A 15,178-nucleotide genomic window follows, 5' to 3' on the forward strand; every position below is an offset into this window, starting at 1 on the left:
AATGCTCTTTTCAATGCATCACACATGGGAATTCCAGAAAGTTCTAGCTTTTGAAATGAAGACATAAGATGCATAATGTGATCATTACACTTACTTTTATCCCTTAATTTGGTTTCATTCAACTCTGCCAACCAAATTGGTTGCTGTTTTGCATATGTAGTTGCATACATAGTTCTCAGTTTTTCTAAAATTTCCTTTGCTGTATCTTTTCCCTCCACCAATATGGCTTGTTTCTCTGAGAGAGCTTCAAAAAACATGCACTTCACATAATAGTTTGCATTGTCCCATTCAGCCATATTTTCAGCTGTTCTGTTTTGGTCTAAACATATACTTAATTTCTTTGCTTGAAGGAGACATTTGAATCTTAGCTCCCATTGCAGATAATTATATTCAGTTAATTTAGGCACCTTGAGAGAGTGGAAAAATGGTGAATTTCTTCCCTCAGCCATTGCTTAGCCTGTTTGGTGTGTGGGGGGGAGAGAGAGACAGACTGAATCTTTCTTTTAAAACTTAAGAGAAAAAATTTGGCTTTTTCACTGCCTGGTAATATTTCTCTTCTTCCTTTTTCAATTCCTGGGCTGGGCCCATAACCCTTTTGTTGGATTATTTGTAGTAAATAATTAGCAGATTTTTATACACACAGCTTCAGCTTTAGAAATGTTAATTTCTTTTCTTCATCTCTCTCACATACACCCCAGAATAATTCACTGCTGAGTCACTTTAAAGTTGAAGTAACAAAACATCTGTTTACTCACAGTTTGTAGTTAGATATATATTCAGCAGGCTTATATATACATAATATAATACATTTGGTTTATCAGCTCTTTCCATGTGCTTAGATGGTAATGGATGCTCACACCATAGATCCTCAGTTAGGAGAGACCATTAGAGCTCCATGTGCTGTGCCTAACCCCCACAGGAAGTTGCATGGCTGTGACCTCTCTAGGCAATTCACATCAGAGGTCACAGAGTAATCACAGAGAAAAAAAAAAAAAAACATTGCTGACAGACAATGCATGTAAAACACAATACATTATTCCAACAGTTGTAAGCCTTGGGACTGTTTCTATGTGTTTTTTCAATATGCCTCTGTACACTAGTAAGTAAGTCGGATTTTTATTCCACTTTAGAAAGGTTTTTTTTTACTTTCATTTTTAATTGTAGGGACGTTTGCTTATCAAGGCTTTCTGCCTGTTGTAGCACTGTTTTCTAAGTTTGTGAGCCTTCTTTTTGTTTTTCTGGTTCTCTGAGGCAGTTACTAGTTAGCCTTATCAAGGAGTAGCTTCTGGGAGACATTAATAATTAATATGTTTCATCATTTTTTAATGAGAGACTTCAGTGAGACTAGCATTATTAAATCCCAGCAGATTAGAGGTTTGAAGAGTTTTTCTGTTGGTCTATTTCTTTTATAATTTCTCTGGTTGCTGTTCTATATTACTTGACTTTTTTTTTGTTATTGTTGTTGTTGTTGTTGCCTTCATACAGTTTTATATAGCTCCACTGGCTGATATGATATTTATGTAGCATATATATTTTATATATCCTGGGTGCTCGGGTATAGTAGTTATGGGGTCACACTGTATAATTTGTCATTTATTAAATATTAACTGGCCAATATTCAGCCAGCAGCAGTCAGCGTTTTTCTAAAGGCTGACTGCCATGGGCAGATTTAACCCCTGATATTCAATGCCGAGCCATGTCCGGGAACTGGTATTGAATATCCAGGGCTAAATAAAGTTCAGGAAGCCACCAGGGCATATGTGGGCCACAGCTGAATATTGGCCAGGACCCATATAAGATGCTCTCTGCTCCAACAAATATCCCTTCCCTCACCCACAACCCTAATCCCCCCTCCCTCCCACTCTGCACATACTTTAAGGTGGCCTGGTAGTGATGCCAATTTTTTAAATTAATTCTACAGTGTAAAATGGCTGCCATGACCTCTGGAGGAAGCTTTGCTGTATTAGCCTTAAAATATGGGTCCCAGCCGATATTCAACCTTTTTTGCTCTCCTAACTTTAGTTGCTTACATAACCAGTTATTGGCACTTAGGTGGTCAGAATTGATGTAACTAGGCAGGAGCCTCTCCTGTCCAGTTAAATCACTTTGAATATCAAGCCCTATATGAATTTTTTGTTAAAAAGCTTGTAGGTCTATTTTGTCATTTTTGCTCCTATAGATAACATGAGAAAGGACCTAGTGAAGCTTGAAGAATGATCTAGACTTTGGCAGCTAAGATTTAATGCTCAAAAATGCAGGGTCATGCATTTGGGCTGCAAAACTATTCAGTCAACAAATATTTAAGCTCTGGAACTCTTTGCCAGAGGATATGGTAACAGAGGTTAGCATATCTGTGTTTTAAAAAGGTTTAGACAAATTCCTGGAAGAAAATCTGCTATTGAGGCAGACTTGGGAAGCAACTGCTTGCCCTGGGTACTTGTGACCTGGCTTGGCCACTGTTTGGAAAACAGAATACAGGGCTAGATGGAACATTGCTCTGACCCAGTATGGCTACTCTTATGTTCTTATGAACAGTATAGTTTAGGGGAGTGAAGAACTTTGGTGCAGGAAAGAGTGATCGTATGTGATGATCTTAAGGTGGCCACACAGGTAGTAAATGTGACAGCAAAAACTAAAAGCATTAGAAGAGGAATGGCCAGTAGGAATAAGGAGGTGATGATGCCCCTGTATAAGATTCTGGTGAGACCTCATTTGAAATATGGTGTATAATTCTGGAGACCACACCTTCAAAAAGATATAAACAGGATGGAGTCAGTTCAGAGGGAGGCTACTAAAATGGTCAGTGGTGTTCATCATAAAGCATACAGCTACAAATAAGTGGAAGAGAAATTCTTCACAATAAGAATGAAATTTTAAAGTAATAAACAGCAGTTCATGATTTGGCAAGCACTAAGCACAGACTGTAATTTGTAAATGGAGCATTATTGTATTCTGAAAAAATTTCCCTGAAGAAGCCTATACGTTAAACAGATCGATGTCTTTTGGGTTTGGAAGAAAACACTGCAATTTGAGCAGATAAGTGCCCTTTTCAATGTTTAGAATTGGAGTTGCCTTTGATTTGTTCTTGCAGTAGACTGTATCTAGCTGTTGATTTTAAATAGAATTTTTTTGAATGTTCTATACATGAGGGAAGCTGCCTGACTGGGTGGCTGGGTTCACATGAGGCTCTGCAAATAATACACTTTTTGCTTATTTACAACCCAAATTTTTAGTGACTTCTGCGCAGTCTGTATTGAGGCGCCAGTCCTCAATTTTACTTTGAACTTCTTTCTTTTATTTTGGCTGGAGAAAAGTACTTTTATCTTCCCTTCATATTGCAAATAACTCTCCTCATGCCCTGTGACTGGTACTGCATCTATATTACATCTAACCCTCCTCCTGGACAACAAAGAAAAAGCCTACAGCAACCTGCTTCAATTGGACCATCCAAGGATATCAGAACCAGAAACTATAAAGTTCATACCTACAGTCCGTGAGTTAAAGTTTTATTTTAACCACATAACTATTTCTAAAACTCTGAATCTGTTAGATTTCTTAAAATTAAAGTCAACCATCAGCCCCTGCATTAACAGCCTCATTATCAAAAGCCCCGCGCTGTTCCAAACAGCGCTCTAAAAATAGCGCTGGAACAGCGCGGGGCTTTACCGCACGGATGATCAGAGATAATGCATGCAAATTTAAGCAGCGCAATTATCTCTGATCATCAGTTATAAGTGCGGGCGAATTGTGCCAAGCATGCGCTCAGCACAATCCTCCCGCACTTGTTTGACAGGTCTGGGCTGTCAAAAGCCCAAACCTGTCAAACACCCTGCCCTGTCAGTCAAACACCCTGCCCCGAGGCCCGAACAATGGGGGCTGGAGGTCCAGTGGACCTCCGGTCCCCCCCCCCGACAATCCCAACCCCCCCAGGTTCAGGGAGGGCTGCAAATCCGGTGGGTCTCCAGCCCCCCTCCAACCCCCCCCCCCTGAAATTGGTCCCTGGTGGTCTAGTGGCCGCTGACAAAACCCCCTCCCACCCACCCAGTGAGCGATGGAGGGGGGCTGGAGGTCCGGCAGACCTCTAGCTCACCCCCAACTCCCCCCCCCCAATGTTGTCCCAGCAATCCCTGGTGGTCCAGCGTAAGGACAGCCCCCTCCCGGCCCCCCTACCTTATAGCTGGAGGAGGGACGCAGCCTGCCTCCCTCCTCTTCCTTGGCTTGACGACAGCAAAATGGCGGCACCCAGCCCCGCCCAGTGCATCCTGGGATGCGCTGGGTGGGGCTACAGACCATGTAAGGGAGCGATTCCTTTGATCTTTGACTCTCTTTGCTTGTGAAATAAGCTGGATTTACAACTGAAAAACCTCCAGAGATCTGCATCAATTGGAACAAAGGACACCAGGATCAGAAACTACTAACTAAAACCACCACTACAGCTCTTGAGTTAATGTTCGTATCTATAACTTATACTACTTCTAAAGCTCTGTTATCTTGCTGAAGCTTCCTCAGCATTAAAACTTCCAAATAATTTCACAGGAGTGAAACACATCCATCTGCTGCATGTCTTTCATGAACAGAAGTGCCTGTTAAATATTAGATACTGGACTTTAAAAACCAAATTACCAAGCATTTCCCCTGGCTACATTCCAAGGTATGGTTATGGTCAATGATGCCTCTTTGTCTTACAAATTCCTGAAACCTCTCAGATAATCTCCTCTTCCCCTCTCCACTGCCTGCAGTAATTCCAAGCCTGCACTTACCATCTAAGCAATTGCATAAAGTTAAGTAAAACAGCTGCCCTAACTTGTACTGAGTTAATCGGGCACCAGTCTGAATTGCCCCCCACGGGGGACCACACGAGGCAGCAGACGGCACTCAGGGAGCCCGTGTGGGTCCGGCGAATGACACCACTGTCGCCCTCGGAGCAGGGATAGGTATCCGAACCTCTCCCCACAGGGGACCGCACGAGGCTCACAGGACAGTGACCGTGCGCCCGACTCTGCCTCCTCACCCACCCGCCCACCCAGAGCAGGGAGAGACGATCGAACCTCTCCCACGGGGGACAGTATGGGCTGTATGGAAGCGATTGTGCACCCGGCTCTGCCTCCTCACCCACCCACCGGTTCCTCAAACGGCAGCAGGAAAGGGGAGCACTGTCCGGTGGAGCTGCCCCAGGATCATGGGAGTTATGGAGGCATGAGGACGCTCTGGGAGGGAACCGCAGAGGCCACCGAGGGCTCAGTCGAGAGCACCAAGACCAGAGCGCAGCAGCAGCGACAAGAGGAGAAGGGGCAACACGGCGGAGGCCCCGGAGACAGGCTCCGAAGGGCTCAGAGCAAAGCAGTAGTGGCAGCCTGAGGCTGCTGCCCCCCCCCCCTCTAGTGTCTACCTCCAGCATAGACACAGCTCTCAGGGTTGTGGAGTCTCTGTGCCCTGGGCAACGCGTCTGATCACCAGACCGTGAGTAAAGTACCTATTATATTTCAAGATATTGAGACTTTACAACTGACAAGGCTTGAAAGGCCTGACAGTAAAAACCAAAGTAAAAACTGAATAATTGTTAGTGAACTGAAGACACCTTCAGCAGGATGGGCGTGCCTGAAAAGAAGCCTTTTGCAATGCATTTGATCAACCGGAGAAGGCAGGCTTGTGAGAAGAGCAGATTGGGGCAACACGGTCTTAATAGTAACCACAGGAAATATATACCATAATGAATACCCTCAAACTACTAACAATCTACTCCTTAACACTGATCCACTTAACACTAACCACCCCACTTGCAGAAAACAACATCATACCCATACTACACAATCATTATAGATTGATCAAATACACCACACCTCACCAAACTGATAACAACCTAAACAATGGAGGAACACTTACATGGGAACAACCACAACAGAAGGGAAAGAAGGGCCCAAACAAACTCACCTCAACAAAGAAACGACAACTAACAAAAGTCCACTTAACACCAAATACAGAAGACCCATTCCAAACAATCCAAGTGGGCTACGTCAACGTCAGATCCACTGTAAATAAAACAGCAATACTAACAGACTGGATCATGTCAGAAAACCTTGACATACTCTTCCTCAATGAAACTTGCATCCATGACCAAAAGGTCCCTATAATCCTAGACCTGTGCCCTCCAGGATACAAAATCGCACACTGGACCAGAAAAGAAAAGAGAGGCGGAGGCATAGCACTAATCTATCGGTCCCACTTTACCACTGAAACCACTGCTGAGTCCATAACACCTCAACTTGAAATTGTCTCAATCAGAATCCACAACAAAACCCTACACGATCATTTGTAACATAGTAACGTGGAGGGGCATAATCGAACGGGGGCGCCCATCTATAAGGGCGCCCATCTCTAATGATGGCCCCGTAAAGCGGCGTACCCGACTGTATTATCGAAACAAGATGGGCGGCCATCTTTTGTTTCGATAATACGGTCGGTGCAGGCCAAATCTAAACATTTGGGCCGCCATTAGAGATGGCCGACATTGGTTTTCGCCGATAATGGAAACTAATGGCGGCCATCTCAAAACCGGCCAAATCCAAGTCATTTGGTCGTGGAAGGAGTCAGCATTTGTAGTGCACTAGTCCCCCTCACATGCCAGGACACCAACTGGGCACCCTAGGGGGCACTGCAGTGGAATTCATAAATTGCTCCCAGGTGCTCCCTTACCTTGTGTGCTGAGCCCCCCAAAACCCACTCTATACAACTGTACACCACTACCATAGCCCTTAAAGGGTAACGGGGGGCACCTAAATGTGGGTACAGTGGGTTTCAGGTGGGTTTTGGAGGGCTCCCATTTACCACCACAAGTGTAACAGGTAGGGGGGGGATGGGCCTGGGTCCGCCTGCCTGAAGTGCACTGCAGTACCCACTAAAAACTGCTCCAGGGACCTGCATAGTGCTGTGATGGAGCTGGGTATGACATTTGAAGCTGGCATAGAGGCTGGCAAAAAAAAAAAATTATTTTATTTTTTTTTGGGTGGGAGGGGGTTGGTGACCACTGGGGGAGTAAGGGGAGGCCAAATGCTCGTCAGGGTCTGCCTTCTTTTTTCCATTATCAGCCGAGGACGGCCATCTCTTAACCACGCCCCCATCCCGCCTTCGGTACACTGCCGACACGCCCCTTTGAACTTTGGCCGGCCCTGCAACGGAAAGCAGTTGAAGCCGCCCAAAATCGGCCTTCAATTATATCGATTTGGCCGGCCTTAGGAGAAGGCCGGCCAACTCCCGATTTGTGTTGGAGGATGGCCGCCCATCTCCTTCGAAAATAAGCAGGATAGTAACATAGTAGATGACGGCAGAAAAAGACCTGCACAGTCCATCCAGTCTGCCCAAAAAGATAAACTCATATGTGCTACTTTTTGTGTATACCATACCTTGATTTGTATCTGCCATTTTCAGGGCACAGACCATAGAAGTCTTGCCCAGCACTAGCCCCACCTCCCCCCACCGGCTCTGCCACCCAATCTCAGCTAAGCTTCTGAGGATCCATTCCTTCTGAACAGGATTCCTTTATGTTTATCCCACACATGTTTGAATTCCGTTACCCTTTTCATCTCCACCACCTCCCGCGGGAGGGCATTCCAAGTATCCACCACTCTCTCCGTGAAAAAATACTTCCTGACATTTTTCTTGAGTCTGCCCCCCTTCAATCTCATTTCATGTCCTATAGTTCTACCACCTTCCCATCTCCGGAAAAGGTTCATTTGCGGATTAATACCTTTCAAATATTTGAACATCTGTATCATATCACCCCTGTTTCTCCTTTCCTCCAGGGTATATGTGTTCAGGTCAGCAAGTCTCTCCTCATACGTCTTGTAACGCAAATCCCATACCATTCTCGTAGCTTTTCTTTGCACCGCTTCAATTCTTTTTACATCCTTTGCAAGATACGGCCTCTAAAACTGAACACAATACTCCAGATGGGGCCTCACCAACGACTTATACAGGGGCATTAAAACCTCTTTTCTTCTGCTGGTCACACCTCTTTCTATACAGCCTAGCAACCTTCTAGCTATGGCCACCGCCTTGTCACACTGTTTCGTCGCCTTCAGATCCTCAGATACTATCACCCCATGATCCCTCTCCCCGTCCGTACATATCAGACTCTCACCGCCTAACACATACGTCTCCCATGGATTTCTACTCCCTAAGTGCATCACTTTGCATTTCTTCACATTGAATTTTAATTGCCAAACTTTAGACCATTCTTCTAGCTTCCGCAGACGTTTTTTCATGTTTTCCACTCCCTCCCGGGTGTCCACTCTGTTTACAAATCTTAGTATCATCCGCAAAAAGGCAAACTTTACCTTCTAACCTTTCAGCAATGTCACTCACAAATATATTGAACAGAATTGGCCCCAGCACTGATCCCTGAGGCACTCCACTACTCACCTTTCCTTTATTCAGAGCGAATTCCATTAACCACCACCCTCTGGCATCTGTCCATCAACCAGTTCCTAATCCAGTTCACCACGTCAGGTCCTATCTTCAAGAATTGTGTCTTGTTTTACAGACCTCCAGGTAATTGGAACAAAGGCCAGACCAACTTCATGGACTTCATTTCAAACACATGTGTAACCAACTCTAATACACTAGTACTAGGAGACATCAACCTTCACTTAGAAGACCTGAACTCTATCAACGCATGAGAATGTAAGGAATTTCTCCGTTTATGCAATCTCAAATGGCCACAAATGCAAGCAACCCACGTCAAAGGGCACACACTTGATCTCATCTCACACAAACTCTCAACAGACCAGAACCTAACAATAACAAATATGAAATGGACAGACACCCTGGACCGACCACTACTAAACTAAACTTATCCCCTCCTTGATGCTCTCCCACCCTCCCTAATCCTCTTTAAGCACCCCTCTGAGCGCCCCCACCCCCCCCAATCCCCTTCTCCCCTCTGAGTCCCCGACCCGACCCGAGATCCATTCTCCTACCCTGTCCTGCTTTAAAAAATTGTTTTCGAAGCGCCGGAAAGTGGCAGGCAGCGCGCCTTGCGTCTGCCCTGCTAGTAAAGATCTCGCTGACGTCGTCGCCCTTCCCACATTGAGTTCCGCCCCCCTCTGAGGCAACTTCCTATTACCGCGAGGGTGGGCGGGACTCAATGTGGGAAGGGCGACGACGTCAACGAGATCTTCTTTACTAGCAGGGCAGACTCGAGGTGCGCTGCCTGCCACTTTCCGGCGCTTCGAAAAAAAAAATTTTTGAAGGCGGAGCAGCGGGAGCGGAGCACCCCCCCCACCCGATGACACCCGGGGCAGACCGCCCCCACCGCCCCGCCCTTGTTACGCCACTGGTGCCACTTGATCTTACCACAACATCACCCTGTATTTGTTCACACCGGAGCCTGCAAAGGCCTCTCTGGTACTATGTAAGCCACATTGAGCCTACAAATAGGTGGGATACAAATGTAACAAAGGCTCTTAAAGTGTACTGGGATTTGTTTGTATTAAATATATTTCTTTTTTTGTGAATTCTGGTTTTTCCTGAGAATGTTGTGATGTATTCTCAAAGATTATAAATTTAAAAAAAAAGATCTCAGGGGTCCTTCTAATAAGATGTGCCATAAAATGGCCTGCACTGGTATAGATGCGTGTATTTGACACGCACAGGTCCATTTTTCAACTTACCGGAAAACAGGCCTTTTTGGGGGGCCAAAAATGGACGTGCGGCAAAATAAAAATTGGCACGCATCCATTTTGGGCTTGAGACCTTACTGCCACCCACTAACCTAGTGGTAAGGTCTCACACATTAATCGGGTGGTGATGTCTATGTGCGTACAATGCCGATTACTGCCCAGTTAGCGCTGTGCACCATAAAGTTTCCAGCGCACTGCCCGGGTCACAGGGTGGCCTGGCAGTACTTCAAAATTGACGTGCATAGGACACACGTAGGCACCTACACGGCTTAGTAAAAGGGCCCCTCAATATGTATATGTTAGAAGAAAGGCAGCAGAGGGGAGATATGATAGACTTTTAAATACCTCTTGCGTTACCTGTTTAGATTATTTCCCTACTTGGCTTTGTTCCAGAAGGTCTGTTCTGTGTTTCTTTGAGTCTCGTATTTCAATGCTTTGCTTTATTTCTGTGTGTTTGCTTTTGTACCTTGATCCTGAAAGCCTGGCTGTAGAGCCACACCCTGCCCTTGGTGTCTGTATCTGTTTGACTTCCCTTGGCTTCTGCTTTTAGTCTAGCCCTGCTTTTGACTCTTGCTATAGTTAAGCTCTGTGCTTAAGCCAATCTCTGTGTTTAGCCAAGCTCTGTTTCTGTATTCCCTGTTCTGTTTCTTGTGTGCATGCTTCTTGTTTATTCTGAGTCTGTAGAAGCCAGCATCATACCTGATTACTTCACTACTATCCAGCTGTGGGTGCTGGTAAGCACATTGATTCTTTGTTTCTCTTCCCTTAGTCTGCTTAATCCTTTGCCTGCCATGTTTGCTTCCTGGCTCTTGAGCTCTGTTTCTGCCAAGTTCTGTTCCTGTGTGTGTTTGAGCCAGGTTCTGCTCCTGCTCTGTGTTTGAGCTAGTTCTGTCCCAGTTCCCTGCTAAGCCAAGTACCTTCCAGTATCCTGTTCCAGCCAAGCCTGTTTGAGAATCCTGAATCCTGTTTGAGAATCCTGTTCCAGCCAAGCCTGTTTGAGAATCCTGAATCCTGTTCCTGCCTTGTTTATTATCTTGCTTCTGTTATTCTTGTTGCCTAGCTCCTACTCTGTCTTGCCTATCTAGGTGTGCTTTGTCTTGTCTCTTTCAGTCTAGTCCTGTCTGGATCCAGTCCTTGCCTTGTACTTGTTTTGCCTTTTTCTGGACCCAGTTTTAATCTACTTCCGTGTTTTGCCTTGTCATTTCTGGGTCCCAGTCCCAGTTTTAATCCAGTTCCGAGTCTTGCCTTGTCCAGTCTGCATTCCAGTTCTGGCCCTTGCCTCATCTGGATCCGGTTCTTGTGTTGTCCATTGTGTTTAGTTACCTCTGTCCTGCCTTGTTGAGTCTGTTAGCTAATCCTAGTTTAGTCTGTTCTGATTCCTTCCTGTGCCAGCCCAGGTGATTTGTCTGCCAAAGCTCTGGCTTTGGTCCAAGGGCTCACTATTCCTGACAGTTGTGACAAAGGGAAAGCAGAGGGGATGCAGAAAGAGAATAATTGTTGAGGGGCTGTTGATTTTCATATTATGTTTTATTTATTTTATTGTAAAGCACCTCAATATATGATGTAAGGGAAGTGCTATGTCAAATACTGCCCTTGCTTCCCTCAAATAGAGTAGCAAAGGTCAAATCCAAAAGATCTGGTTTGTATGGTAAACTATCTTTCAACCTACAATATGGGTAAGACAGGCTTTTTATTCCTCAATAATTTTTCCGTTATGTCCCTGTGATCTAACAATCTGTTTAACACAGGGTCTGTCAATTGGGCCATGTGAAAAGTCCAAACACCACTCCTTTGAAGCAGAGAAACTGTTGAATCTAAAGCCAAAGTACTTGGGTTGCTGTTAGACTCATCTCTTTGGAAGAAAACATTCTTTAAGCTGTGACAACTAAAGCTAATAAGATCTTACTTTAGTCAATCCACATACACCGTATTAATACAAATGTTAGTTCCATCACATTTCGGAGCCCTTTTACTAAGCTGAGGTAAAAGGGGCCCTGCAATAGTGGCGGTAAAAAGGCCGAAAAAAGAAATGGCCGTGCGGTAAGATTGAACTTACCGGGTGGCCATGTGGAGGAGGAGCACTTACTGCCATCCACTGAGGTGGTGGTAAGGGATCCCATACTAACCCGGCGGTAACTGGCTAGTGCACAGTGCTGCACCATTACCACCAGGTAACCCTCTGCGGAAATATTTTTCAAATATTTCTGCTAGCGCTGGAAATGCTGCACTCTGGAGGTGGAACTACCGCTGCCACCCACATTGGGTCAGCGGTAGTTCCAGATGGCTGTGCAGTAAGCCCGCGGTGGGCTTACCGCTGCTTTTTAAACGGACCCCTCTATGTGAATCTGTCTGTTAAATTGGTGAGAAAATGCAATTGATTAAAAATATAGCCATAAGGTTGATATTTAACCTCAAGAAATTTGATAGTATTTCATCATATCATATTCAACTGCACTGGCTTCCAGTACATCAGAGGATATTGTATAAATCTCTTTGCCTGTTTTTTTCAGGCGGTGTATAGTTTCTCTTCATCCTTACTCACTGATTTGATCTGTGTTGCGTCAGGTTGAACTTCAGAGAGATTATATAGTTTGCTGATATTCCATCCAGTTGCCTGGAAAGGAGTTTGAATCCACAGGATAGTGAAAATGCTTTTTTGCTGATTTTATAATCCCTTTCTAGAATGTGTTTCCTACTAGCATTAGAACAGCAACTGATTATCTTTCCTTTTGGAAGAAAATTAAGACCTATTTGTTTTCTTAACCGACTTTATGATGAAGTGTAATTGATTATGTATTTTTGTTTTGTATTATGAATTGTTTTAATTCTAGTTAATTGTAAACTGCCTTGGACCCTTTTGGGGAGGGGAGTAGTATATAAGTGTTAACATTGACATTGGTAGCCAGGCCTTTCTCCACCCAACCCTTGTTGTTCATTAGCACTCAGTTTGCCTCCTCCTATCAGCACTTCAGAGAACTTCTCCACCCTTCCCACTTCCAACCCTTGACCTTTCTGTTCCTCCTGGTAACCATCATTCGTCTTCATTACATTTTTCTGTCTCTCCTCTCTCTCATTTTTGGTGGAGCATTTGTACAACCACCTCTACATATGGTTTATCTCTGCCTTGCAAAATGTAAGCTCCCCCACAGGCAGAAAACCTATTTGTACATCAATGACTATTAGTAATAGAAGAAAGCAATAATAGATTACAAGGGTATGGTTGAGTTCATTGTGAAGAGCATGCTTTAAATACTGAATACTAAAAGTGGCACTGGTTCTGGGAGCATTTATAGGGAGTCAGACACAGATTCCTATTTTAAAACATTCTAATCAAGCCATGCTTGCTATTGGCATCTTAGGTATTTCTTCATCACATCACTTGTCAGTGGCATCTCCTGCTTCAATATCCTTATAAATACTAAAAGTATCAAAACTGTTACTCATAAGTAGCTTGGCAGCCGGAGATATATGCTACAGGACTATGGTTATTTTCCACTTTTTATATTTACCGGTGTAAATTCAAGCATGTTTACCTCATATGTGATTCTAATTAACAAAACTCCCCTTTGATCCCTGTTTGAATTGTATTTTTGTTATTACCGTTGGTCTCACAAATGGTTTATACAGGATTCCATGATCTATCCTTTCAGAACGGGTCACAGCTCACTTCAAAATGACAGTCATGCACCTTCATTTCCATATTGACTACAATTACCTAACTAATTACATTTTAGGTGTTATATTTTCTCATGGTGAAAACTGGAAAGTGATGAGAAGATTTACTTTATCAACCCTGCGAGATTTTGGCATGGGCAAGAGGACCATAGCGGACAAAATTATTGAAGAAAGTGCCTATTTGATCGACTGTTTCAAATCTCATAAAGGTAACTCTTTACCTTAATATTTTGGTCTTTGTAGCATATGAATTTTTCGTTTAGAAGAATAATTTAGAAAAACATGTCTTGTTAGTACAATTTTGCTGCAAGGGAAATTATGTGCAGTTAATAACCTAAACTGCTATATTAGATCATTTTAATTAAAATAAATATACATAATTGTTTTAGCAAGTTTTCTTCACTGTCTCAGAGTTTATTGCTTTAAGTTTTGTGAAACATGGTGGAATTGCAAGCCAAGACACCTAGTAACAATATAGCAGAATTGGTTTATTCAAATGCATAAGGTATACAATGAGATTATTATAATAAAATGTGTACTTCAATCAGCGTATATTGTACGCAAAATATTACGAATACTCTTTACCCATGGAATCAAGTTTAAAATATGCCAAATGACAGTGAGCTTACTAAGCAGGTAGCCTGAATTATCACATTATGCATTTACATAATGCTGAGTTATGGTTACTCCAGTGAAATTGTGCATACATAGGAATTCCACAGATCCCAAACATCTCAACGGTAGCATAGTGGTTAGAATACTCACCTGACATCCAAGAGTGCCTCATTCAACTCTGTGTTGCTCCTTGTGATCTTGGGCAAGTCACTTAACCTTCAATTAACTCAGGTACAAAGTTAGCTTGTGAGCCCCCCAGAGACAGGGTGTTATCTGTTAGCTGTACTCCAACCCCGCTCGTGAGCCCTTGAGCCCAGAATCCCCTCCTCCTCTTCCAACAGTAAGGAAGGCAAGGGGAGCCCAGGGTAGACTGAACCACAGTAGCAAGAACCCGCCCTCAGCGTACTCACCCAGGACACCAGCTTCGAGGAGAGGTGCAGGCTTACTCACAGGTAGAGAACACAGGAACCAGTCGGCAGCGACCGGCACTCCCCAAGGAACAGCAGGCACAGCGAAACTGGGGCAGCTAACCATCTTCACCTGCACTTAGCCGCTGTTCAGTAGGAGTTGAGCCCCTACCTGCAGGCAGCCGGCAGGGCTTAGGGACTCCAGAAACAGCAGTAGTAACAGGAGAAGCTGAACCTCACTGAGAATCAGATCTGGGCAGACAGTACCCAGAACAAAGAAATACAAGCCAGAGGAAAGTTACTGGCTACAGAACACACACACTCTGAACCAGAGACCAAAGGGTTAACACACTCAAGCTACAGGGAAGGGGAGGAGCCACAACAGGGAAACAAAGAGACAGTACACAGCAAAGCACTGCTCGGCACCCAAAGACTAAACCCAGCTGCAAGGAGAACTAATTAACCACCTCCTCGGGAGACAAAGAGAGAAGGGAAACGAAACTCAGCACAAATACAGACACACAGCAAGGGAACCAGTGGCATAGCCACAGGTGGGCCTGGGTAGGGCTCAGGCCCACCCAACAGTAGCACATGTTTAGCAGTAGCTGATGGGGATTCCAATCTCTACAGCTGAAGACTTCCCCCTGATGGTAATGAAAATGGTGTGTTCCACGATACTGGCACCAGCGAATGCTCTGTTTTCAGCGCATGCCTGCTGCAGACTGTCAAGGTGGAGAGAAGCATTTTCCCACCAGCTTAGATATTCTTTGGGGGGAGGGGGAGAACACTTGGTGCCCACCCACT

General features: G+C 44.4%; 1 protein-coding gene across 1 annotated transcript in view; it reads left to right on the forward strand.

The window, feature by feature from the left end:
* Positions 1-15,178, forward strand: part of LOC115467071 (cytochrome P450 2K6-like) — a 94,910-nt gene that overhangs the window by 31,632 nt on the left and 48,100 nt on the right. Inside the window, exon 3 of the mRNA XM_030198751.1 lies at positions 13,412-13,561. Within this exon, the coding sequence (XP_030054611.1) occupies positions 13,412-13,561 (150 nt within the window). The remainder of the gene's footprint in view (positions 1-13,411; positions 13,562-15,178) is intronic.

Source organism: Microcaecilia unicolor, chromosome 3 (assembly GCF_901765095.1).
Source record: "Microcaecilia unicolor chromosome 3, aMicUni1.1, whole genome shotgun sequence".
NCBI lineage: Eukaryota > Metazoa > Chordata > Amphibia > Gymnophiona > Siphonopidae > Microcaecilia > Microcaecilia unicolor.